This window comes from Embiotoca jacksoni, unplaced genomic scaffold (genome assembly GCF_022577435.1).
Source record: "Embiotoca jacksoni isolate LCO1_2020_lvr unplaced genomic scaffold, fEmbJac1.0.p SCAF_73, whole genome shotgun sequence".
Lineage (NCBI taxonomy): Eukaryota > Metazoa > Chordata > Actinopteri > Embiotocidae > Embiotoca > Embiotoca jacksoni.
In genome coordinates this window covers 532,501-552,407 of record NW_027185429.1, presented here as the reverse complement: position 1 = coordinate 552,407, position 19,907 = coordinate 532,501, and the positions used below count along the sequence as shown (strand labels likewise).

The 19,907-nt window shown below is 43.3% G+C and overlaps 1 protein-coding gene across 1 annotated transcript in view; it reads right to left on the bottom strand.

The window, feature by feature from the left end:
• Positions 1–869: 869 nt before the first annotated feature.
• The window catches only part of cfap61 (cilia and flagella associated protein 61), a 36,273-nt gene continuing 17,235 nt past the window's right edge, over positions 870–19,907 (bottom strand). The window contains exons 17-25 of the mRNA XM_069177510.1: positions 15,955–16,050; positions 15,478–15,646; positions 14,515–14,692; positions 11,768–12,060; positions 10,595–10,916; positions 8,189–8,271; positions 7,479–7,690; positions 1,733–1,826; positions 870–1,646 (exon numbers count right to left, since the gene is read on the bottom strand). Coding sequence (XP_069033611.1) covers positions 1,476–1,646; positions 1,733–1,826; positions 7,479–7,690; positions 8,189–8,271; positions 10,595–10,916; positions 11,768–12,060; positions 14,515–14,692; positions 15,478–15,646; positions 15,955–16,050 — 1,618 coding nt within the window. The 3' untranslated portion in view covers positions 870–1,475. The remainder of the gene's footprint in view (positions 1,647–1,732; positions 1,827–7,478; positions 7,691–8,188; positions 8,272–10,594; positions 10,917–11,767; positions 12,061–14,514; positions 14,693–15,477; positions 15,647–15,954; positions 16,051–19,907) is intronic.

Sequence of the window (19,907 nt, the reverse complement as noted above, 5' to 3'; positions counted from 1 at the left end):
AACACACGACGTCTCTCAGAAACCATGAAGTTCTACCACAGAAACACACGGCTTTATCTCAGATTAAAAGTCCTGAAACATGATATTTATCCTGTGATATCTGACTTCATATTTGGACACCAGCAGCGTTTGTGTTTTCTCAGCCGGCAGCTTGTTGTGTAAGTGTGGACATATGTTGTGTGTGTGTGTGTGTGTGTGTGTGTGTGTGTGTGTGTGTGTGTGTGTGTGTGTGTGTGTGTGTGTGTGTGCGTGCGGTTATTTTCCTGACAGCCTTCAGCTCAGCCTCATTAGCATACAGCTGTAGAGTGACACCCTCCTCCTTCTCCCGCTCTTCCTCCCTCCTCCTCCTCCTCCTCCTCCAAAAAGCCACACAGCCACTTTCATCTATCCGAGCCGTGTGATTGGTCACGCTGCTGCAGAGTCACCGGCGCTCGGTTACAGTTGGCACGTTGTGGAGGAAACACACAAATGTATGAGTATGTCAGAAATCCTCTTCTTCATTTGGACTGAATCCTCCTCAGTGAAAACTAATCTTTAAGACTTTAATGAGTAAAAAAAATAAATCGGATACAAACATCAACAAAATGTATAAATGTCTGTAGGAGTTCTGATCATTGTTTAGACAGACGTCAGTATAATCACCTGGAACTTCCTTAATTTCATGTTTTAAATGTGAAATATTTTCCAGCCAGCAGGAAACACAACATTACACAATGCTAATTTAAAGTTCTGATATTCATTTGCAATGTTTACTGAACTCATTTAACCTATTTTCTGTTATTTAAAAGTCCATTAAAGTCATTTTATTTCATAAAACTAAAGGAGCAGTTGGATTAAAAGGAAGAATTAAAGTTAGTTAGTTCGTTCATTTTTAAAGTTAAATTAGATATTTGGACTCAAACGCAGATATGTTTGGGGGCAGGGCTGTTTGATTGACAGGCCTGTGGTGCAATCAGGTTTCAAGTATAGGTGGGCGGGGCAAAGTGCCCAAACAGATCAGTCAGATCCACCGCTTGCTCCTCCCCCGCTTGTCCAAATATGGTCACTTCTGGTTCAACAACAACAACAATATCAAAGAAAATGATGTTCTGTTCTCAACCTGACACCCAGCTGCTGCGGCATCATGTTACCGTGACAATAACTGAGTAAATCTTCATTGTTGTGTCACTATTTATTCATACTGACAGTGAGACGACAGCGCCCTCATGAGGCCAAACTGGACAAAGCAGCACAACACGTGATATCCATGCAGGATTAACATAAATAGAAAAGGTACATTCCTTCATACGTGGTCACGAGCGATCCCCGAGGATTTTAAAATTAAAACTAGCTCGCTGTTTCCTACTTCCACTCTTCATGCTAAGCTAGGCTAACTACACCCTGATTCCAGTACTGTATATAATATTAACTTCACAGTGTGTGTGAGTGTGCTGCAGTTCGATGTGGTGTAGCAGGCTGAGGGTTACTTGGAGCCGTCACAGCTGTCCCGGCCAGGCGAACATGGGCAGCAGGTTTCGGTTGTAGGTCAGATATCTCACAGCGCTGCTCCTCAGAGCAGCTCGATTCTCTTCGTCTTTAACAGTGTCCAGACAGAGGACGTTCAAGTCGTCGTCCTCCGTCCTCAGCTGCTGCCACGACTCATCGTCCTGCGGAGACACAAAGCGGTCAGCTCGAGATCATATAAATCTTTGATAAATCTCACATAGATTGAGATTAAAATAGAGGCACAAACCGTGAGTTCGGTGGCAGTCATCTGCTGAAGTTCCTGCTCAAAGTCTGAGAATCTGTCGTGGAAAACGGCCAAACAGCAGCTCTGTCTGAAGAAGCTGCAGAGAAACATTCACTCACTTTAAAAACACCGCAGAGAAACATTCACACATCAAAAGGAGCAAACTCGAGCTCGTCCTCTGAACACAAGGACCGATACAGGAGATCATTCCAGATACAGGAGATCATTCCAGATAGAGGAGATCATTCCAGATACAGGAGATCATTCCAGATAGAGGAGATCATTCCAGATACAGGAGATCATTCCTGATACAGGAGATCATTCCAGATAGAGGAGATCATTCCTGATACAGGAGATCATTCAGGAGATCATTCCAGATACAGGAGATCATTCCTGATAGAGGAGATCATTCCTGATACAGGAGATCATTCCAGATACAGGAGATCATTCCTGATACAGGAGATCATTCCAGATACAGGAGATCATTCCTGATACAGGAGATCATTCCAGATACAGGAGATCATTCCTGATACAGGAGATCATTCAGGAGATCATTCCAGATACAGGAGATCATTCCAGATAGAGGAGATCATTCAGGAGATCATTCCTGATACAGGAGATCATTCCAGATACAGGAGATCATTCCTGATACAGGAGATCATTCCAGATAGAGGAGATCATTCCAGATAGAGGAGATCATTCCAGATACAGGAGATCATTCCTGATACAGGAGATCATTCCAGATAGAGGAGATCATTCCTGATACAGGAGATCATTCAGGAGATCATTCCAGATACAGGAGATCATTCCTGATAGAGGAGATCATTCCTGATACAGGAGATCATTCCAGATACAGGAGATCATTCCTGATACAGGAGATCATTCCAGATACAGGAGATCATTCCTGATACAGGAGATCATTCCAGATACAGGAGATCATTCCTGATACAGGAGATCATTCAGGAGATCATTCCAGATACAGGAGATCATTCCAGATAGAGGAGATCATTCAGGAGATCATTCCTGATACAGGAGATCATTCCAGATACAGGAGATCATTCCTGATACAGGAGATCATTCCAGATAGAGGAGATCATTCCTGATACAGGAGATCATTCAGGAGATCATTCCAGATACAGGAGATCATTCCTGATACAGGAGATCATTCCAGATAGAGGAGATCATTCCTGATACAGGAGATCATTCAGGAGATCATTCCAGATACAGGAGATCATTCCTGATACAGGAGATCATTCCAGATACAGGAGATCATTCCTGATAGAGGAGATCATTCCTGATAGAGGAGATCATTCCAGATACAGGAGATCATTCCTGATACAGGAGATCATTCCAGATACAGGAGATCATTCCTGATACAGGAGATCATTCCAGATACAGGAGATCGTTCCTGATACAGGAGATCGTTCCTGATACAGGAGATCGTTCCTGATACAGGAGATCATTCCAGATACAGGAGATCATTCCAGATACAGGAGATCATTCCAGATACAGGAGATCATTCCTGATACAGGAGATCATTCAGGAGATCATTCCAGATACAGGAGATCATTCCAGATAGAGGAGATCATTCAGGAGATCATTCCTGATACAGGAGATCATTCCAGATACAGGAGATCATTCCTGATACAGGAGATCATTCCAGATAGAGGAGATCATTCCTGATACAGGAGATCATTCAGGAGATCATTCCAGATACAGGAGATCATTCCTGATACAGGAGATCATTCCAGATAGAGGAGATCATTCCTGATACAGGAGATCATTCAGGAGATCATTCCAGATACAGGAGATCATTCCTGATACAGGAGATCATTCCAGATACAGGAGATCATTCCTGATAGAGGAGATCATTCCTGATAGAGGAGATCATTCCAGATACAGGAGATCATTCCTGATACAGGAGATCATTCCAGATACAGGAGATCATTCCTGATACAGGAGATCATTCCAGATACAGGAGATCGTTCCTGATACAGGAGATCGTTCCTGATACAGGAGATCATTCCAGATACAGGAGATCATTCCAGATACAGGAGATCATTCCAGATAGAGGAGATCATTCAGGAGATCATTCCTGATACAGGAGATCATTCCAGATAGAGGAGATCATTCCTGATACAGGAGATCATTCAGGAGATCATTCCAGATACAGGAGATCATTCCTGATAGAGGAGATCATTCAGGAGATCATTCCAGATACAGGAGATCATTCCTGATACAGGAGATCATTCAGGAGATCATTCCAGATACAGGAGATCATTCCAGATACAGGAGATCATTCCTGATACAGGAGATCGTTCCTGATACAGGAGATCGTTCCTGATACAGGAGATCATTCCAGATACAGGAGATCGTTCCAGATACAGGAGATCATTCCTGATACAGGAGATCGTTCCTGATACAGGAGATCGTTCCTGATACAGGAGATCATTCCAGATACAGGAGATCATTCCTGATACAGGAGATCATTCCAGATACAGGAGATCATTCCTGATAGAGGAGATCATTCCAGATACAGGAGATCATTCCTGATACAGGAGATCATTCCAGATACAGGAGATCATTCCTGATACAGGAGATCATTCCAGATACAGGAGATCATTCCTGATAGAGGAGATCATTCCAGATACAGGAGATCATTCCTGATACAGGAGATCGTTCCTGATACAGGAGATCGTTCCTGATACAGGAGATCGTTCCAGATACAGGAGATCATTCCAGATACAGGAGATCATTCCTGATACAGGAGATCATTCCAGATACAGGAGATCATTCCTGATACAGGAGATCGTTCCTGATACAGGAGATCATTCCTGATACAGGAGATCATTCCAGATACAGGAGATCGTTCCTGATACAGGAGATCGTTCCTGATACAGGAGATCGTTCCTGATACAGGAGATCATTCCTGATACAGGAGATCATTCCTGATACAGGAGATCATTCCTGCCGACCGCAATAAGACTGTACAATAACTCACCTCTGGCAAAATCCATCACACAACAATAACACTGTTGTCTGTGTTTCTTGGTTGTTTGTATATAAAGTGTATATATATATATATATATATACTGTACTGTATATACTGTGCATTTTATATTTAATATTTTTTACTGCTATTTTATTGCTTTTTATTATTTTATTTTATTTTATATTATATTTTATAATTATTTTATTGATTTCCTGTATGCTGCTGTAGCGAAAAAATTTTTCCCCTTGGGGATTAATAAAGTAACTACCTACCCTAACCTAACAGGATGTTTTTAACGTGTGGGGGGGCGGAGGGTCAAGGAGGATCAGGGGAAGAGAGGGCTGGTGTAGAGGGGTCAGGGGTCAGAGGTCAAGGACAAAGACTGCAGCAGTTAGAATTAATGTTTGAGTATTAAAGAAATAAAACAAGATAAAGAGAAGACATATTTCCTCTCAGGTGTCAGATCAGAAACCATCGGAATAAAACTCTGGATTGAAAACAGACAGCCGACTTCAGCAAATTCTTCTCATAATATCATGAATGCAACGTCTCAGTCGACGATCATTTTTCTTAGATTTTGTAAAAATATTGTGTTACAATTACAAGTCTGAAGTAAAAGGATGTTGAATAATCAGGAAAATGTTTTTTTAAAGAAAAATAAAAGTGGTGATAAAGATTTTTGAATTTGAAAACAGGTTATAAATATTCTGGAGAGGTAGATGACTAAAGATCAAGACCATGGATTAGAAAGAATAATTATTAAAAGATTATTTAGTTCATAAAAATGAACCCTTAAAATATTTAAAGTATAAAATCCCAGTGTTGTCCGGTCTTCAAAATCACATTAAAATATCAACGTCAAGAAAAATGAGAACAGAAAAGTGCAAACAAACACAAAGAAAGAGAAGTCCAGAATTATTTAAACCTTCCACTGAGTTTAAACTTTCTCAATTATGAGTTTTAAGTTTAGACTTTAATTTAAACTAAAAATGATATAAAGCAGAAAATTGTCTCATGAAGAAACTGGAAATTAGTTCTAATTTTCTGGAAACGGACCGTTTCAGATCTACTTCAGTTTAATCTGTAATAAAGTGTCATATTTAATAATCACTTCATGTGTTTTGTGTGCAGAAATCTTAATGTGTGAAACAGTGACTGCAGCTGTCGGGACAAATGGAGAGATGATGAAAGTATTGATCTGAGATCGAGGAGGGAAGTAGGACGAGCTTCAGACGGAAACGCTCCCGGAAAGGACATCAACTAAATGGAAATGTTACTTTAAGTGAAATTTTCTTTTACAGACAGGAGAGTGTTCCTTTAAAAGATCCAAACACAAACATGGAGGAGGAGGAGGAGGAGAAGGAGGAGGAGCTGACTGTGTCCACAAGCTCAATCCGTCCCTCCAACGGCTGCCGATGCTCCGTCAACCTCCACAATGACTTTACGAGTCAGCTGAGTGAGCGGCGTGACGAGGAGTCGGTCCTGCAGCGGCTTTGTCTCGTCCCACCCCGTCCACAAAGACAGATTGGGGCGCTGCATAAACAGATTAGGAGGCGGCGGACAATAGACGTCCATGTCTGGGGGTCATTTGTGTTCAAACCTCAGAAGCAGGTCACCCGCTGTTTGACAACACACACACACACACACACACACACACACACACACACACACACACACACACACACACACACACACACACACAGAAAGAGGACAAAAGACCCAGGAAGCCTGAACTCTCTCCGGTTCACTCGTCTTACGTATCTCACCTCGTTTCCTCTGTCGCGCCTCCGAACAGTGAAAGTGACGTTTTTTATATCCAAACATCTGTTTTTAGAAACTGCTACTAGAAAATTGCTAATTCAAATCACACACTGCCGTTCTGCACTTACATGAAATAACCACAAACATCTGAACTCATCACCTGCAGCTTGAACTATTTTACCCAGAATTCAACGTGTTTGTGTGCCCTCTGTTTCACACTCAATATCAACCACTGATTCTTCTATCCAACAGAAAATATGGAGGTACTTAATGGTGGTAAAATAACATCTGCAGCTTCCTCAGACGCTTTAAATTGAAAATACTTTAAGTAGCCGGTCACTTCCTGTCTGCTATGAGGCCAAGATGGCGACCGCTGAGTGTGGAAAGTGCGAGGACCGATTTGAGTGTGTTGATGAGAGCTCTCACTTTGAGTTTGACTTGTAAATAAAGTGCTAAATCCAAGTTTGGATGCTGATGAACACAAACGATCGTTTAGCAGCCAAAGATTTCACTTGGCAGCTGGTGGAGACCAAAAACAGACAAAAACAAAACTAGAGTTTACTGGACTTCTATGTCAGAAAACCAAACTGTATTTCATTGTTCAGTGATAATAAAGTTAACTGTCGTTGTCGGTGCACGAAATGAGCGTCCGCTTTACTTTAGAGTTCGTCTTGTGTTGCAGCGAGTACGTTCGCCTGCGTGAGCTCCGATTTCAGGTCATGCAGACCAACATGGGATGAAACTGTGAACTGACCTTAAAATGATGATTATATGTCGCTGTTGTGTTCACACGTTCTTTCTACTGCCCCCCAGTGGCCAAACACAATAAACTTGAGGTTTTAACTTTTTCTTGAGTGAATTTTCCCTTTAAATTCTTTGTCAGCAAAATAAAAATAATGTCTGGATTCTTTTTCAACTCAAAATGTGACTAATGTGGATCATCTCACCTCAAAACGTCTACAGATATCAGCGGGCGTCTGTCTGACTCCGTCTCACCTGTACAGGTCGTGGATCCGGCCCTGCTGGTAGCAGTTCAACATCTGGCCCAGCAGCTGCTGGTGTTTCCCGTACAGAGTCAGGTAGTTGGAGAAGGGGAGGGGCTTCAGGGACAGACAGGTGAGCGTCTCCACCACCTCGCACCAGTCCAGATGCAGACAGAAGTAGTTCCCCGTCTCCGCTCGTCCCGTCACGATGCCTCTGTCCTGTAACTTCACCGGGACACGAGTCGCTGAAGGTTTGAGGTCTGCTGTCGAATATCTGGTTTGATTTTATGAATAATTTACTGATGAAACACAACAGATTTATTTCAACAACCCGATGAGGTGATTTCCCTGCTTTTTGTGGCTCTCAGTCCAAAACGAACTGGTTCCAACTGAAGATGTAAATCAACAAAACATATATTTTTTCATTTAAATAAAGTAACATCCTAAAAACACCTGGTCACGTAGTTTTTAACAAACCAAGAGGAGAACCGGTGCGTTTGCTGAGGACTTTCTTCAGTGGAATAATAAACAGAATAATCCACACAACGAGCGGCTGAGAGCTCCACCAACTGAAAACACACGCTCAGCATTTAAAAAACTAAAAGACAACAACAGAGATGTTTCCAGGGAGCCGATCAGAAGTGACGGACGCAGCTCAGACATGCTTCCTGCTGCGTTTAATGAACTATGAATAATAGTTAGTGGATGAAGTGGAGAACTTACATGTTGAACAAAACGAGCCGGCAGGTAGGTGGCTGACGGTTTGGTGACATGCAGGTAATTAAATCCTCCTGGAAGCTTCCCACCTGAAGGAAAGAGCAGAAATACACCACACCGGTTAAAGTGGGATATGATTTAGATAACTCAAATTAATGGTGTAACTAAAGAAAAAGACTATTTGTAAACAAAAATGTGTTCAGGTTCATTTCCTGGTTTATTTCCAGTTTATTCTTGTTTGTTTTGAGTTAATCTCTGGTTTGTTTCAGGTTCATCAGGATTTATCCTGGTTTAATTTAAATCTGATCCAGGTTAACTCCTGGAGAAGTTAACCTGGATCCCAAGTTAGTCCCAGGTTAGTCCCAGGTTTTACACTTTGCTTTTTAAACAGATTAAACAAACAAGCTTTATACAGTTTATTAAAGTGAAACCGTGAAACTTTCTCTATCCAGTCTCAGATCAGAATTTGCTGATTACATCAATTTAAATTAAATATGTTCTGTTTTTGAAGATGATGAGCAGTTCACTAATATTTTATATCATGAACCCGAAAATTATTTGTTAGATAATTGTGAGCTGCAGTTTAATAAAGTAAAATTAAAAAAGACCAATCATGTGAAGAGGTGGTGCTTTTATCAATAGAAGATATATAAATAAATCAGATTAGTGTTGAAACATGAACAGGCACCAACAGAGGGACAATAGCAAATACAACGTGCGTTTCATTGTGAGCATCCTCCCACACGGGAACACAGAAACGAGGCAATGAACTCCGATAACCGGCCCCGATGCGGCAGCTCGGCTCTCCGTGAACACGGCCGGCGTTCTGAAAAGTTCACGTGTGGCTCATCGCTGTGAGAAGGGCGCCGCCGAGGGCCTGTTGTGTTCATGCGGGGCGGCCTTGGTCGCTCGCTGAATGCAGCGCCGCATAATGCACCATTGTTACGCCCCGCCGCGGCTCGAGTGTCCGCCACAATAAACATCCGCGGTGGGCGGGTTGAAAGATTGGAAAATGTCTCACAAAGGCAGAATGAAAAAAAACATTCTGGCAGCATGAATTATTGTGTCGGATAAAAGCAGACAAACACTCGGTGGAGACGCCGAAGGATGCCGAGGAACCGAACCTGGAAACACCTGCTGATGAATGTGGAGGAATTCTGGTCAACACAACCGCTTCAGTTGCAGCTCCTCAGCATTTCCACCAAAAACAAACCGGTTCAGAGACAAGAAGCCGGTTCTTGTTGGTCATCAGTGGGCCAACGGGGAGTTTAGTCATTAAACCCTTATCTTTTTATTTGGTTTAAATATTCTAGATTAATTTCTTTGACTACAATATCAGCACCGTTACATTAGTTCATTTGAGTGATTAGTAACACTTTAAATCTGAAGGCTCCGAGCAGTTTGGGCATCACGGGTAGACATCATGGGTAGACATCATGGGTAGACATGACGGGTAGACATCATGGGTAGACATCATGGGTAGACATCATGGGCAGACATCATGGGTAGACATCATGGGCAGACATCATGGGTAGACATCACGGGTAGACATGACGGGTAGACATCATGGGTAGACATCATGGGCAGACATCATGGGTAGACATCATGGGTAGACATGACGGGTAGACATCATGGGTAGACATCATGGGTAGACATCATGGGTAGACATGACGGGTAGACATCATGGGTAGACATCATGGGTAGACATCATGGGTAGACATGACGGGTAGACATCATGAGTAGACATCACCGGTAGACATCATGGGTAGACATCACCGGTAGACATCATGGGTAGACATCACGGGTAGACATCATGGGTAGACATCATGGGTAGACATCATGGGTAGACATCATGGGCAGACATCATGGGTAGACATCATGGGTAGACATGACGGGTAGACATCATGGGTAGACATCATGGGTAGACATCATGGGTAGACATGACGGGTAGACATCATGGGTAGACATCATGGGTAGACATCATGGGTAGACATGACGGGTAGACATCATGAGTAGACATCACCGGTAGACATCATGGGTAGACATCACGGGTAGACATCATGGGTAGACATCATGGGTAGACATCATGGGTAGACATCATGGGTAGACATCATGGGTAGACATCATGGGTAGACATCACGGGTAGACATCATGGGTAGACATCATGGGTAGACATCATGGGTAGACATCATGGGTAGGTCCAGCACAGGAAGGTACCGCAAAGGGTTTTTGTTTTTTTCCAGGGCAAGAGGGCAAAAGACACTATTGTTGTTTTTCTTTGTTTGTTCGCAGAAATGTAAAATTAAACCTGATTAAACTGAGGATCATCTCAAAGAAAACTTTCCAAAGAGCTGGATGGATGAAACCAAAGAAATTTGGTGCTTGTTGAAACTATACATATAATAATCCCACCGTGTATCTTGGCCTGTTTGTAGAGCGGTGCCAGTCGGTCCGTCTCAGGTTGGTCTACCGGCTCCAGCGTCGGGTCGAACAGCGCCAGCAGCTTGGCGGCCAGATCCTGGCCCACCTCCCGGGAGTTGAAGTTGGCGTGCGACCACTCGTCGGTGTGGTAGCAGCGGGAGAATTTGGTGAGCGGCCCGGCGCCCCAGATGTTTGAATCGCTGGTGTGGAACGTGGAGTTTATAACAAGTCTGCTGTCGAACACCAGGAAGGACTTGTTGATGCTCCTGAAGGCGTCGTAGTCGACTCCTTTAGTGGAGAGGTTGATGAACACCTGAAAGGAGGAAATAGACAATTAATCTGCCCGTTAAACAACAACTTCCTGCCTGTTCTGATCGTCCCCATAAATCCTCTGAACCCCAGCGTGGAGATGAACAGGTGGCACAGAAAGGAGAACTCTCTAACAAACCAGGAAACAAACCTGAGATTAACCAGAGATTAACTTGAAACAGACCGGGGATTAAACCTGGAGAAACCAGAGATTTAATTGAGACAAACTGGAGATTAACCGAGATATTAATTCAGTAAATTTGAGGGATTTGTCCTGAACCAGATCGGATCTGATTAAATTTGAGTTCTGAAAGTTCCCGAGGTTCTACAGAGTCATGAGTGACGTGTTGGTAGAAAACAAGAACAAATCATAACATGCTTTGTGATGCACAGAGTGAAGCTGGAATAAAGTTTTCTGGTAAACATCACGAGTGTCCCTGACTCTTTACAAACATGGTGAATACATTTCTTTCCTCAAGAAGCCACGTTTTCTAACATTTAAAACAGGTCTCAGTAAATAAAACCCTTCCAGACTGTAAAGACAGCAGTTACATGTAGAAACACAAGCAGGCAGCAGAATCCTTCTCTGTCCGACACAATGGGAACAATGGAAATGGGAAACGCACCAAAATCATTTTGTGCTTCATGAACACAGTTTGCTTCCAAGAGGGAAATTAACATCCGACCGACAGCCCGCGCTGCTGCATCGATCCGGTGGAGCTCCTCCAGACACGTTGGCCGGTGACCCAGCATTGTTTGGAAATCATTTTCTTTAGTAAAAAATAATAACTGGACGAGTGAGCTCGGTAAAACCCTCCAGCGGATTGTGAAAAGACTTCAGAAACTTTGACTCACTCCACACTGCAGATGGAGCGGCTCTTCGTCGGTGGTGAACGACACCGACGTGAGCGGGTCGGGGTGTCGGCCGTCGTTCATCTGGGCCAGGACGCAGTTTCGGTGGGTGTGGACCTCGGCGGTCCGCAGGGCCGTCGCCACGGCTTCGTCTACGGCCGGGTCCCCCAAAAAGGAGGCGCCGGGCTCGACGGGCGGCAGGACGAGGTGGATTCGGGATCCGCGGATGCCGAAGCCGAGCAAAGTCTCGACGGTGGTGAAGACGTCGATGCTGTTTCCGTAGACGATGGCGTTATCTGGAGAGAAAGGAAGGAAACAGCTGCACTGGGTAAATATATAACTGGATGTATCTACAACTGACAGAGAATATCCAACTAAAGGGAAACCTCATACTTCAGAAAGGACTCTGAAATGAATAAAACATAAATATGAAAAACATTACAAGGTTTTAGAAGAAAACTTCCAGTCAAAACACTTCTGCTGATAAACAACATTTCTTTTTCTCCATTTTCGTTCTCCTGTTTTTTTCTTATTGTGCACACAAATTTATCATCGTAAAAGAATAAAATACAAGAAAAGAAAAAAAAGGGAACTTTTCATTATTCTCCACGGAAGTATGAGATAAATAATTTCCCTTTTTAATTAAAAGATTTTTGGCTCAACAAAAGCTCGATCTGCTCTGCTTTTTTCAAACAGCTTCTGAAGACCTCGTGAAAAGCTCCATATGTTTGACAAGAGGCCCTCGGCTTCCTGAAGCACAGACGTACCGAGACAATCCAACAATGTAAACGTGAAGGAGTTCCTCCTGTCTGAACTCGTCCTCTGAGGCTCTCCACGTTCGACAAAACACACGAGCTCTCTGATTGGATCACATTTTAAAGGACAACACAGGAGCAGCAGGACATCCAAAGGTTTCAGATTTAATATCAACCATGAATTCATGTTGAACCGTGTAAACAATCCTGATCATCATCTGCTCAAACCAAACATATTCTGGGAAGTCAAACACAAATTATTATTCACTTTATTACTGTAAATGAATCCATCAAAATGTGACATTTTAAATGTGAGATCTTTCTGTTTCCGGTTGTAAAGTTACATGAGAGGACAGAAAGCACTGAGATGAGCAGGGGGTTGTTGTGATGAGGAGATCCGGGACTTTAAGACCGGTTTGACAAACACAAGGTGAAATATAGTAAAATAACTAAATGTTTTACTGTGTTTGTCTTAACTGTGTTAAATTCTAACAACAGACGGTTTCATTTTCAGCTCAAAATAAAAAAGAAACCAACAAAAACGAGTCTCGTGCAGAGTTTTCTCTACAATTATAATCATTACAGCATCATAATGAAGCTGAATGAATAGAAAGCATCAAAACCAACTAAATGATGTTTCTCAGATCTAAAGTTGGAGTCACTCCCCGGTGGACTTCTCTAGAAACTATTATCTTTTTTTCTACTTATGCTTTTTTCTAAATTTCAGGAAATTTTACACAGATATGGTAATAATAAAAATGTAAAACAATTATGTCAACTGGAATAATTTTTAATTGATAACATTAATTTTCTTGGGGGAGGTTGCCCAAAATCCCCACCGAGTCCAAGCTGCTGTCGCCTGGTTGAAATGTGTGGAGGCTGTTCATGGTCTCTGTCCATGGTGCTGAACCAGAGGAGGCTCAAATCAAGGCAGTTTCATTTACACAGTTCAAACATTACAACTCACAAACTGACTGAACAGGATTTACAATCTGTGCAGGATGAAAGCTCAGCGTCGAGAAGACTGCCGTTAAAAGGTTGTTAAATGTTTTGCACCTTAAGGAAGCTGAAGCCTGATATATATTTTTCATTTTGCACCGTGGAGCTCCATTTTTGTCCCAAATTATCAAAAAATGAGCCTCAATGTTGAACTGTGACATTTTCCTGTGTTTGTAGTTCATAAAAAACAAATGTGGATTAATGCGCTGCTGAAAATAGACCATTTCCACCAGTATGATAAAAATGTGTCACGTTCAGCTCCTGTTCATGTTGCATGTGTTTGTCGTTAGATTGTTTACACTATAGCGTGTCTGTATCCATTTTAACTAATAAAACTACAGATTTACGAGCTGCTTTTAAAGATTTACATCACAATGAACCGTCTTAGAGCTGAGAACCGCAAACAGGGTGAGGAAGTGTTTCTGTGGGATTTTCCAGTCAATAAGAAAAACATCCCTGAAAGCTCGTGCTGAAACAGACGGCACTCTGATTTAAAATTTACATAAACTTTCTATTTCCTTTTGCTGTTATTATTAAAATATGGAAATAAACATGGTATCTGCAGAAGTCTGCCAGTGCAATTTGCATTTATTAATGGTTTTCCTTTATGACTGGGATCAGCTAATTAGTCAGTATAAAAGCTTCACTCTAGATCGCTGCACAATTCCTTCAGAGGGCAGATTAATTCTGCTTAATGACACTGTGTACGTCCTCTGCTGTGAAAGGCCCCGGCTCTCAGAAAGTGATATGATAATGGAAAATGGATGGAAGAGGCCGACCTGATTCACAGAGATGAAAGATCTTCTCTGCAGCTAATTAGCTGCTAATTATACCGGAGCACTTCAGCGCTGACTGGCTGAGTAATGACACACTACTACAGATTCATTTTAGGGGTCTGTGTGTGTGTGTGTGTGTGTGTGTGTGTGTGTGTGTGTGTGTGTGTGTGTGTGTGTATGTGTGTGTGTGTGTGTGTGTGTGTGTGTGTGTTTTACTCACCCTCCAGCTCCATGAAGTTGGCTTGGAGCCAGTGGCGGGCGGCCGTGCAGTCGTGTGGGTGGTTGAGGGTGAGGAGGTTGGAGGGGACCGGCCCGGTGAACCGGCGCCGGGAGGACGCAGGCTGCAGCTGGCTGTTGGTGACGGGCTGCTTCAGATCCACTCCGCTGGGACACGGTACCTGGAGCATCACATGACACATGATCACATTTACACTGAACATTTAGAGATGAGAGGGATGGGAGAGAAGAGGGACAAGGACGTGATCAGATCCTACAGCTGCTCTCTGCTTCATCAGCTGATGTCTGATGGTCACAAACTGAATATTAAAGAGTTCGTAGCTTCAGGTCTGTAAAATGGTTCTGATCCAGAAGTGTCTTCAGCTGCAATACCAGCGAGTGCCACTAGAGGTCGGCTCCAAAAAGCCTCCGGCTCCATAGACTCCCATTCAACTTCTCTCATCAAATCCAAAGTGAATAAAATGTGTCCATCAGTTATCTCGGTGTTGTTAGCTAAAGTCACTCCTTCTTATTAGTTTTCTGGAGGTCCATCTGAATATAATCCCTCATTCATTAGAAAAGAAGATTCAAGAAGACCTGTTTTTGGGGGCGTGTCTGTTTGATTGACAGGCCTGCGGTGCAGTCAGGTTACAGCTATCGGTGGGCGGGACGTAGTATCGTCAGGTTTCCGATCAGATTGGTCAGATCCACCGCTGGCTCCTCCCCCAGCTCGTCCAAATATGGTCACTTCCTGCTCCCCAAAAAAAACAAGATGGCGACGACTGAACTACCGAACTCGAGGCTCCGAACTAACAAGATGGTGACGGACAGAATCTGAACTGGAGGCATCATAACGTTCACAAACCAACGATGACATCACTGATGGATGCTGCTGGTGCTGAAACAGTCTGAGTTAAAGAAGATGAAGAAGATGAGGAGCGCTGCCTCGCCCTTTCAGTGGTCTCACCTGGTACTGCAGGCCCGTGCAGAGGACCAGGTGGTCGTAGGGAACCGTCTCACCACTGGACACCACCACGTATCTGGACTTCCTGTCGATGCTCACCATCTTCCCAGTCACTACGGCGACGCAGGAGTGCATGGGGATCTGGGCTAGGTCTCTGCTGCTGTAGGCGTGACTGCAGGACGCAAAGGTGAAGAAACCAAAACGTTCGTTATGGATCAAATTCTGAGTGGACGTTCTTCTTTTTTTTTCAGACAGAAATAAAACAAATATATAAATTAAATCAAATGAATGATTATAAACCAGCATGTCGGGTGGTGTTTGTCTGGAAACACTTCCTGTTTGGTGTAATTACAGCTTATTTCTGTCTCGTGTTTGAATGTGAAGCGTGTTTATCTGCAGTTTTCTCTCATGGCCTCCGTAAAGATGCCACAACATGATTTATTCCCCAGTTTCCCGCCTGTTGTTGATCCTCTCACTCACCTTGTGGACAGGAATCCAACATCGTCGTCGTGGGTGCAGTCGCCGGGGAAACCGTGCGTTGAGACGAGGGTCAGGCTGTTGAACCGCAGGTGAGGGCTGCGAGAGAACAAACAAAGAGTTTATTCTGAATGAATGTTTCCTGCTGAAGGACCTGAAACTTCGCTGCTCTTCATCGTCGTTGTGCTGAAGAGTTTAGAAGCCTGACGAGTGTCAGACGTGTCAAGAGGAACATAAAGAAGCTGAAATAAAATTAATTTGTGTTCTTTGTGCAGCAGGAAGGTCGGGCACACATTCGGCAGCTCTGGGGTTAAATTCAAAGATTTAATGTTTTCTTTGCCATTTCAACACAACTGACATACATGTGAGACGTTGGTGATCTCACATAAACCAACATGGAAACCTGAGAATATCATAACACGTATAAACAACCAGGTCTGGGATGTTGTCGCCGTTGGTTTCTCCAGCCTACTGATGCATTTTGTGGTTTCTGAGCATTAAAAAAAAAAAGTCCTCTGCAGCCCTCCCACCTCTGGTGCGTTCACTGTCGGCAATATAACCCGTCCGTTGTGATGCAGATGAGCTCCTTTGTTGCGGCCTACAGGACATTACACGGCTGATAAGAGCAGCTCCGGCTGAATAGCAGAGCGTGTTCCTCGCTGCGTCCGGCCTTATCGCACCGGCGCTCTGATCGCCTCCTGCTCCGTTCTTATCTCAGCTTCCTGCTGAATTAACGCCCGCAGCAGCACAACCACCATGTTAGTCAGCTGATTACAAACACAGGAGGACTGCTGGATTTATTATGCACTAGTTGTCCCGCTGGACAACACGGTGACGGGATATAGTGTGTCTGTGGTTGGATTAGAAGAACTTCTTTTTTGGCAAATTATATTTACAGGATTTTGGATGTAAAAGGTGGACTGGATACCGAAGATGCCTCAAGCGGTATTTTTTTGGTCCAACTATTAGTTCAAAACAACCTTTTGACATTTCTGCTTGATCTATAACTTAAATGATTGATTCTCAAAACCTCCAAGGATTATTTTACAGCTAATTGATTTGATAGACTAATTGTTTCCTTAAAAGTTAATCACTTGTAGAAAATATCCAGATTAAATATTGTTTACAGGTGGATCAGTTAAAAAAATAATCAGCTGTTATTTCTGATCTTTGAGTTATCAGCTGTTTGATCTGCGATTCTGACGTCAACATCCAAATAAGAATAATCAAAACAACAGTGAGACAATGAGTGCAGTCAAACTTTGCTGGTTAATGTGTGCCAGAAGATGGATTTGTGTCTCCGCTGAGGCATTAAGGCCCATTATTGGAGTCTGGATGGGACTGAATCAGCAGCTCTGGATTTGTTCTGTTATCAGCTGGTGACAGACGCTGCGGTGACCCTGCAGCCTGACCGGAGAGCTGAGGGCCCGCCGCCACACAGCTCTTTATCTGTCTGACCCTGTCCAGCCAGTAATGGAGCAGGGGGAGGGGGAAGGGGGTGCGCTGCTGGGATGGATTCACAAGGAAATCTGTGAGGGGGTTGAGTGTGGGAGGGGGGCTGGACGTTTGGGCAGGGCTGATAAGGGGGGCCCCAGCAGGCCAACACTGACCCATCTTTCACCCTGTGAATGCGTCGCCGCCTCTCCATTAGTTCAGCGGACACTAACTGCCTCATTAGTCACCTCATTAGTGACAGCAAACACAGATCGCTGCAGCCGATCCCTGACGGGGGAACAGTGGAGGGGCTAATTACACCGGGCCAGAGCTGGACCCGCTGCATGCCAGCCCGCACACAGCTGCCGGCACATGCCTCACCAGAATCACCAGAATCACTAGACCCACCAGACTCACTAGAATCACTAGAATCACTAGACTCACTAGACTCACCAGAATCACTAGAATCACTAGAATCACTAGACTCACCAGAATCACTAGAATCACTAGACTCACTAGACTCACTAGAATCACTAGAATCACTAGACTCACTAGACTCACCAGAATCACTAGAATCACTAGAATCACTAGAATCACTAGACTCACCAGAATCACTAGAATCACTAGACTCACTAGACTCACCAGAATCACCAGAATCACCAGAATCACTAGACTCACCAGAATCACTAGAATCTCTAGACTCACCAGAATCACTAGACTCACCAGAATCACCAGAATCACTAGAATCACCAGAATCACTTGACTCACCAGAATCACTAGAATCTCTAGACTCACCAGAATCACTAGACTCACCAGAATCACCAGAATCACTAGAATCACCAGAATCACTTGACTCACCAGAATCACTAGAATCACTAGACTCACCAGAATCACTAGACTCACCAGAATCACTAGAATCACTAGACTCACCAGAATCATTAGAATCACCAGAATCACTAGAATCACTAGACTCACCAGAATCATTAGAATCACCAGAATCACTAGAATCACCAGAATCACTAGAATCACTAGACTCACCAGAATCACTTGACTCACCAGAATCACTAGAATCACTAGAATCACTAGAATCACTAGACTCACCAGAATCACTAGAATCTCTAGACTCACCAGAATCACTAGACTCACCAGAATCACTAGAATCTCTAGACTCACCAGAATCACTAGACTCACCAGAATCACCAGAATCACTAGACTCACCAGAATCACTAGACTCACTAGAATCACTAGAATCACCAGAATCACTAGAATCACCAGAATCACTAGACTCACTAGACTCACCAGAATCACTAGACTCACTAGACTCACCAGAATCACTAGACTCACCAGAATCATTAGAATCACCAGAATCACTAGAATCACTAGACTCACCAGAATCATTAGAATCACCAGAATCACTAGAATCACTAGAATCACCAGAATCACTAGAATCACTAGACTCACCAGAATCATTAGAATCACCAGAATCACTAGAATCACTAGACTCACCAGAATCATTAGAATCACCAGAATCACTAGAATCACCAGAATCACTAGACTCACTAGAATCACCAGAATCACTAGAATCACTAGACTCACCAGAATCACTTGACTCACCAGAATCACTAGAATCACTAGAATCACCAGAATCACTAGACTCACCAGAATCACTAGAATCTCTAGACTCACTAGAATCTCTAGACTCACCAGAATCATTAGAATCACCAGAATCACTAGAATCACTCGACTCACCAGAATCACTAGAATCACTTGACTCACCAGAATCACTAGAATCACTAGAATCACTAGAATCACTAGACTCACCAGAATCACTAGACTCACCAGAATCACTAGAATCTCTAGACTCACCAGAATCATTAGAATCACCAGAATCACTAGACTCACCAGAATCACTAGAATCACTAGACTCACCAGAATCACTAGACTCACTAGACTCACCAGAATCACTAGAATCACTAGACTCACCAGAATCACTACACTCACTAGACTCACCAGAATCACCAGAATCACTAGACTCACTAGACTCACCAGAATCACCAGAATCACTAGACTCACTAGAATCACTAGAATCACCAGAATCACTAGAATCACCAGAATCACTAGAATCACTAGACTCACCAGAATCATTAGAATCACCAGAATCACTAGAATCACCAGAATCACTAGAATCACTAGACTCACCAGAATCACTTGACTCACCAGAATCACTAGAATCACTAGAATCACTAGACTCACCAGAATCACTTGACTCACCAGAATCACTAGAATCACTAGAATCACTAGACTCACCAGAATCACTAGACTCACTAGACTCACCAGAATCACCAGAATCACTAGACTCACTAGACTCACCAGAATCACCAGAATCACTAGACTCACTAGAATCACTAGAATCACCAGAATCACTAGAATCACTAGACTCACCAGAATCATTAGAATCACCAGAATCACTAGAATCACCAGAATCACTAGAATCACTAGAATCTCTAGACTCACCAGAATCA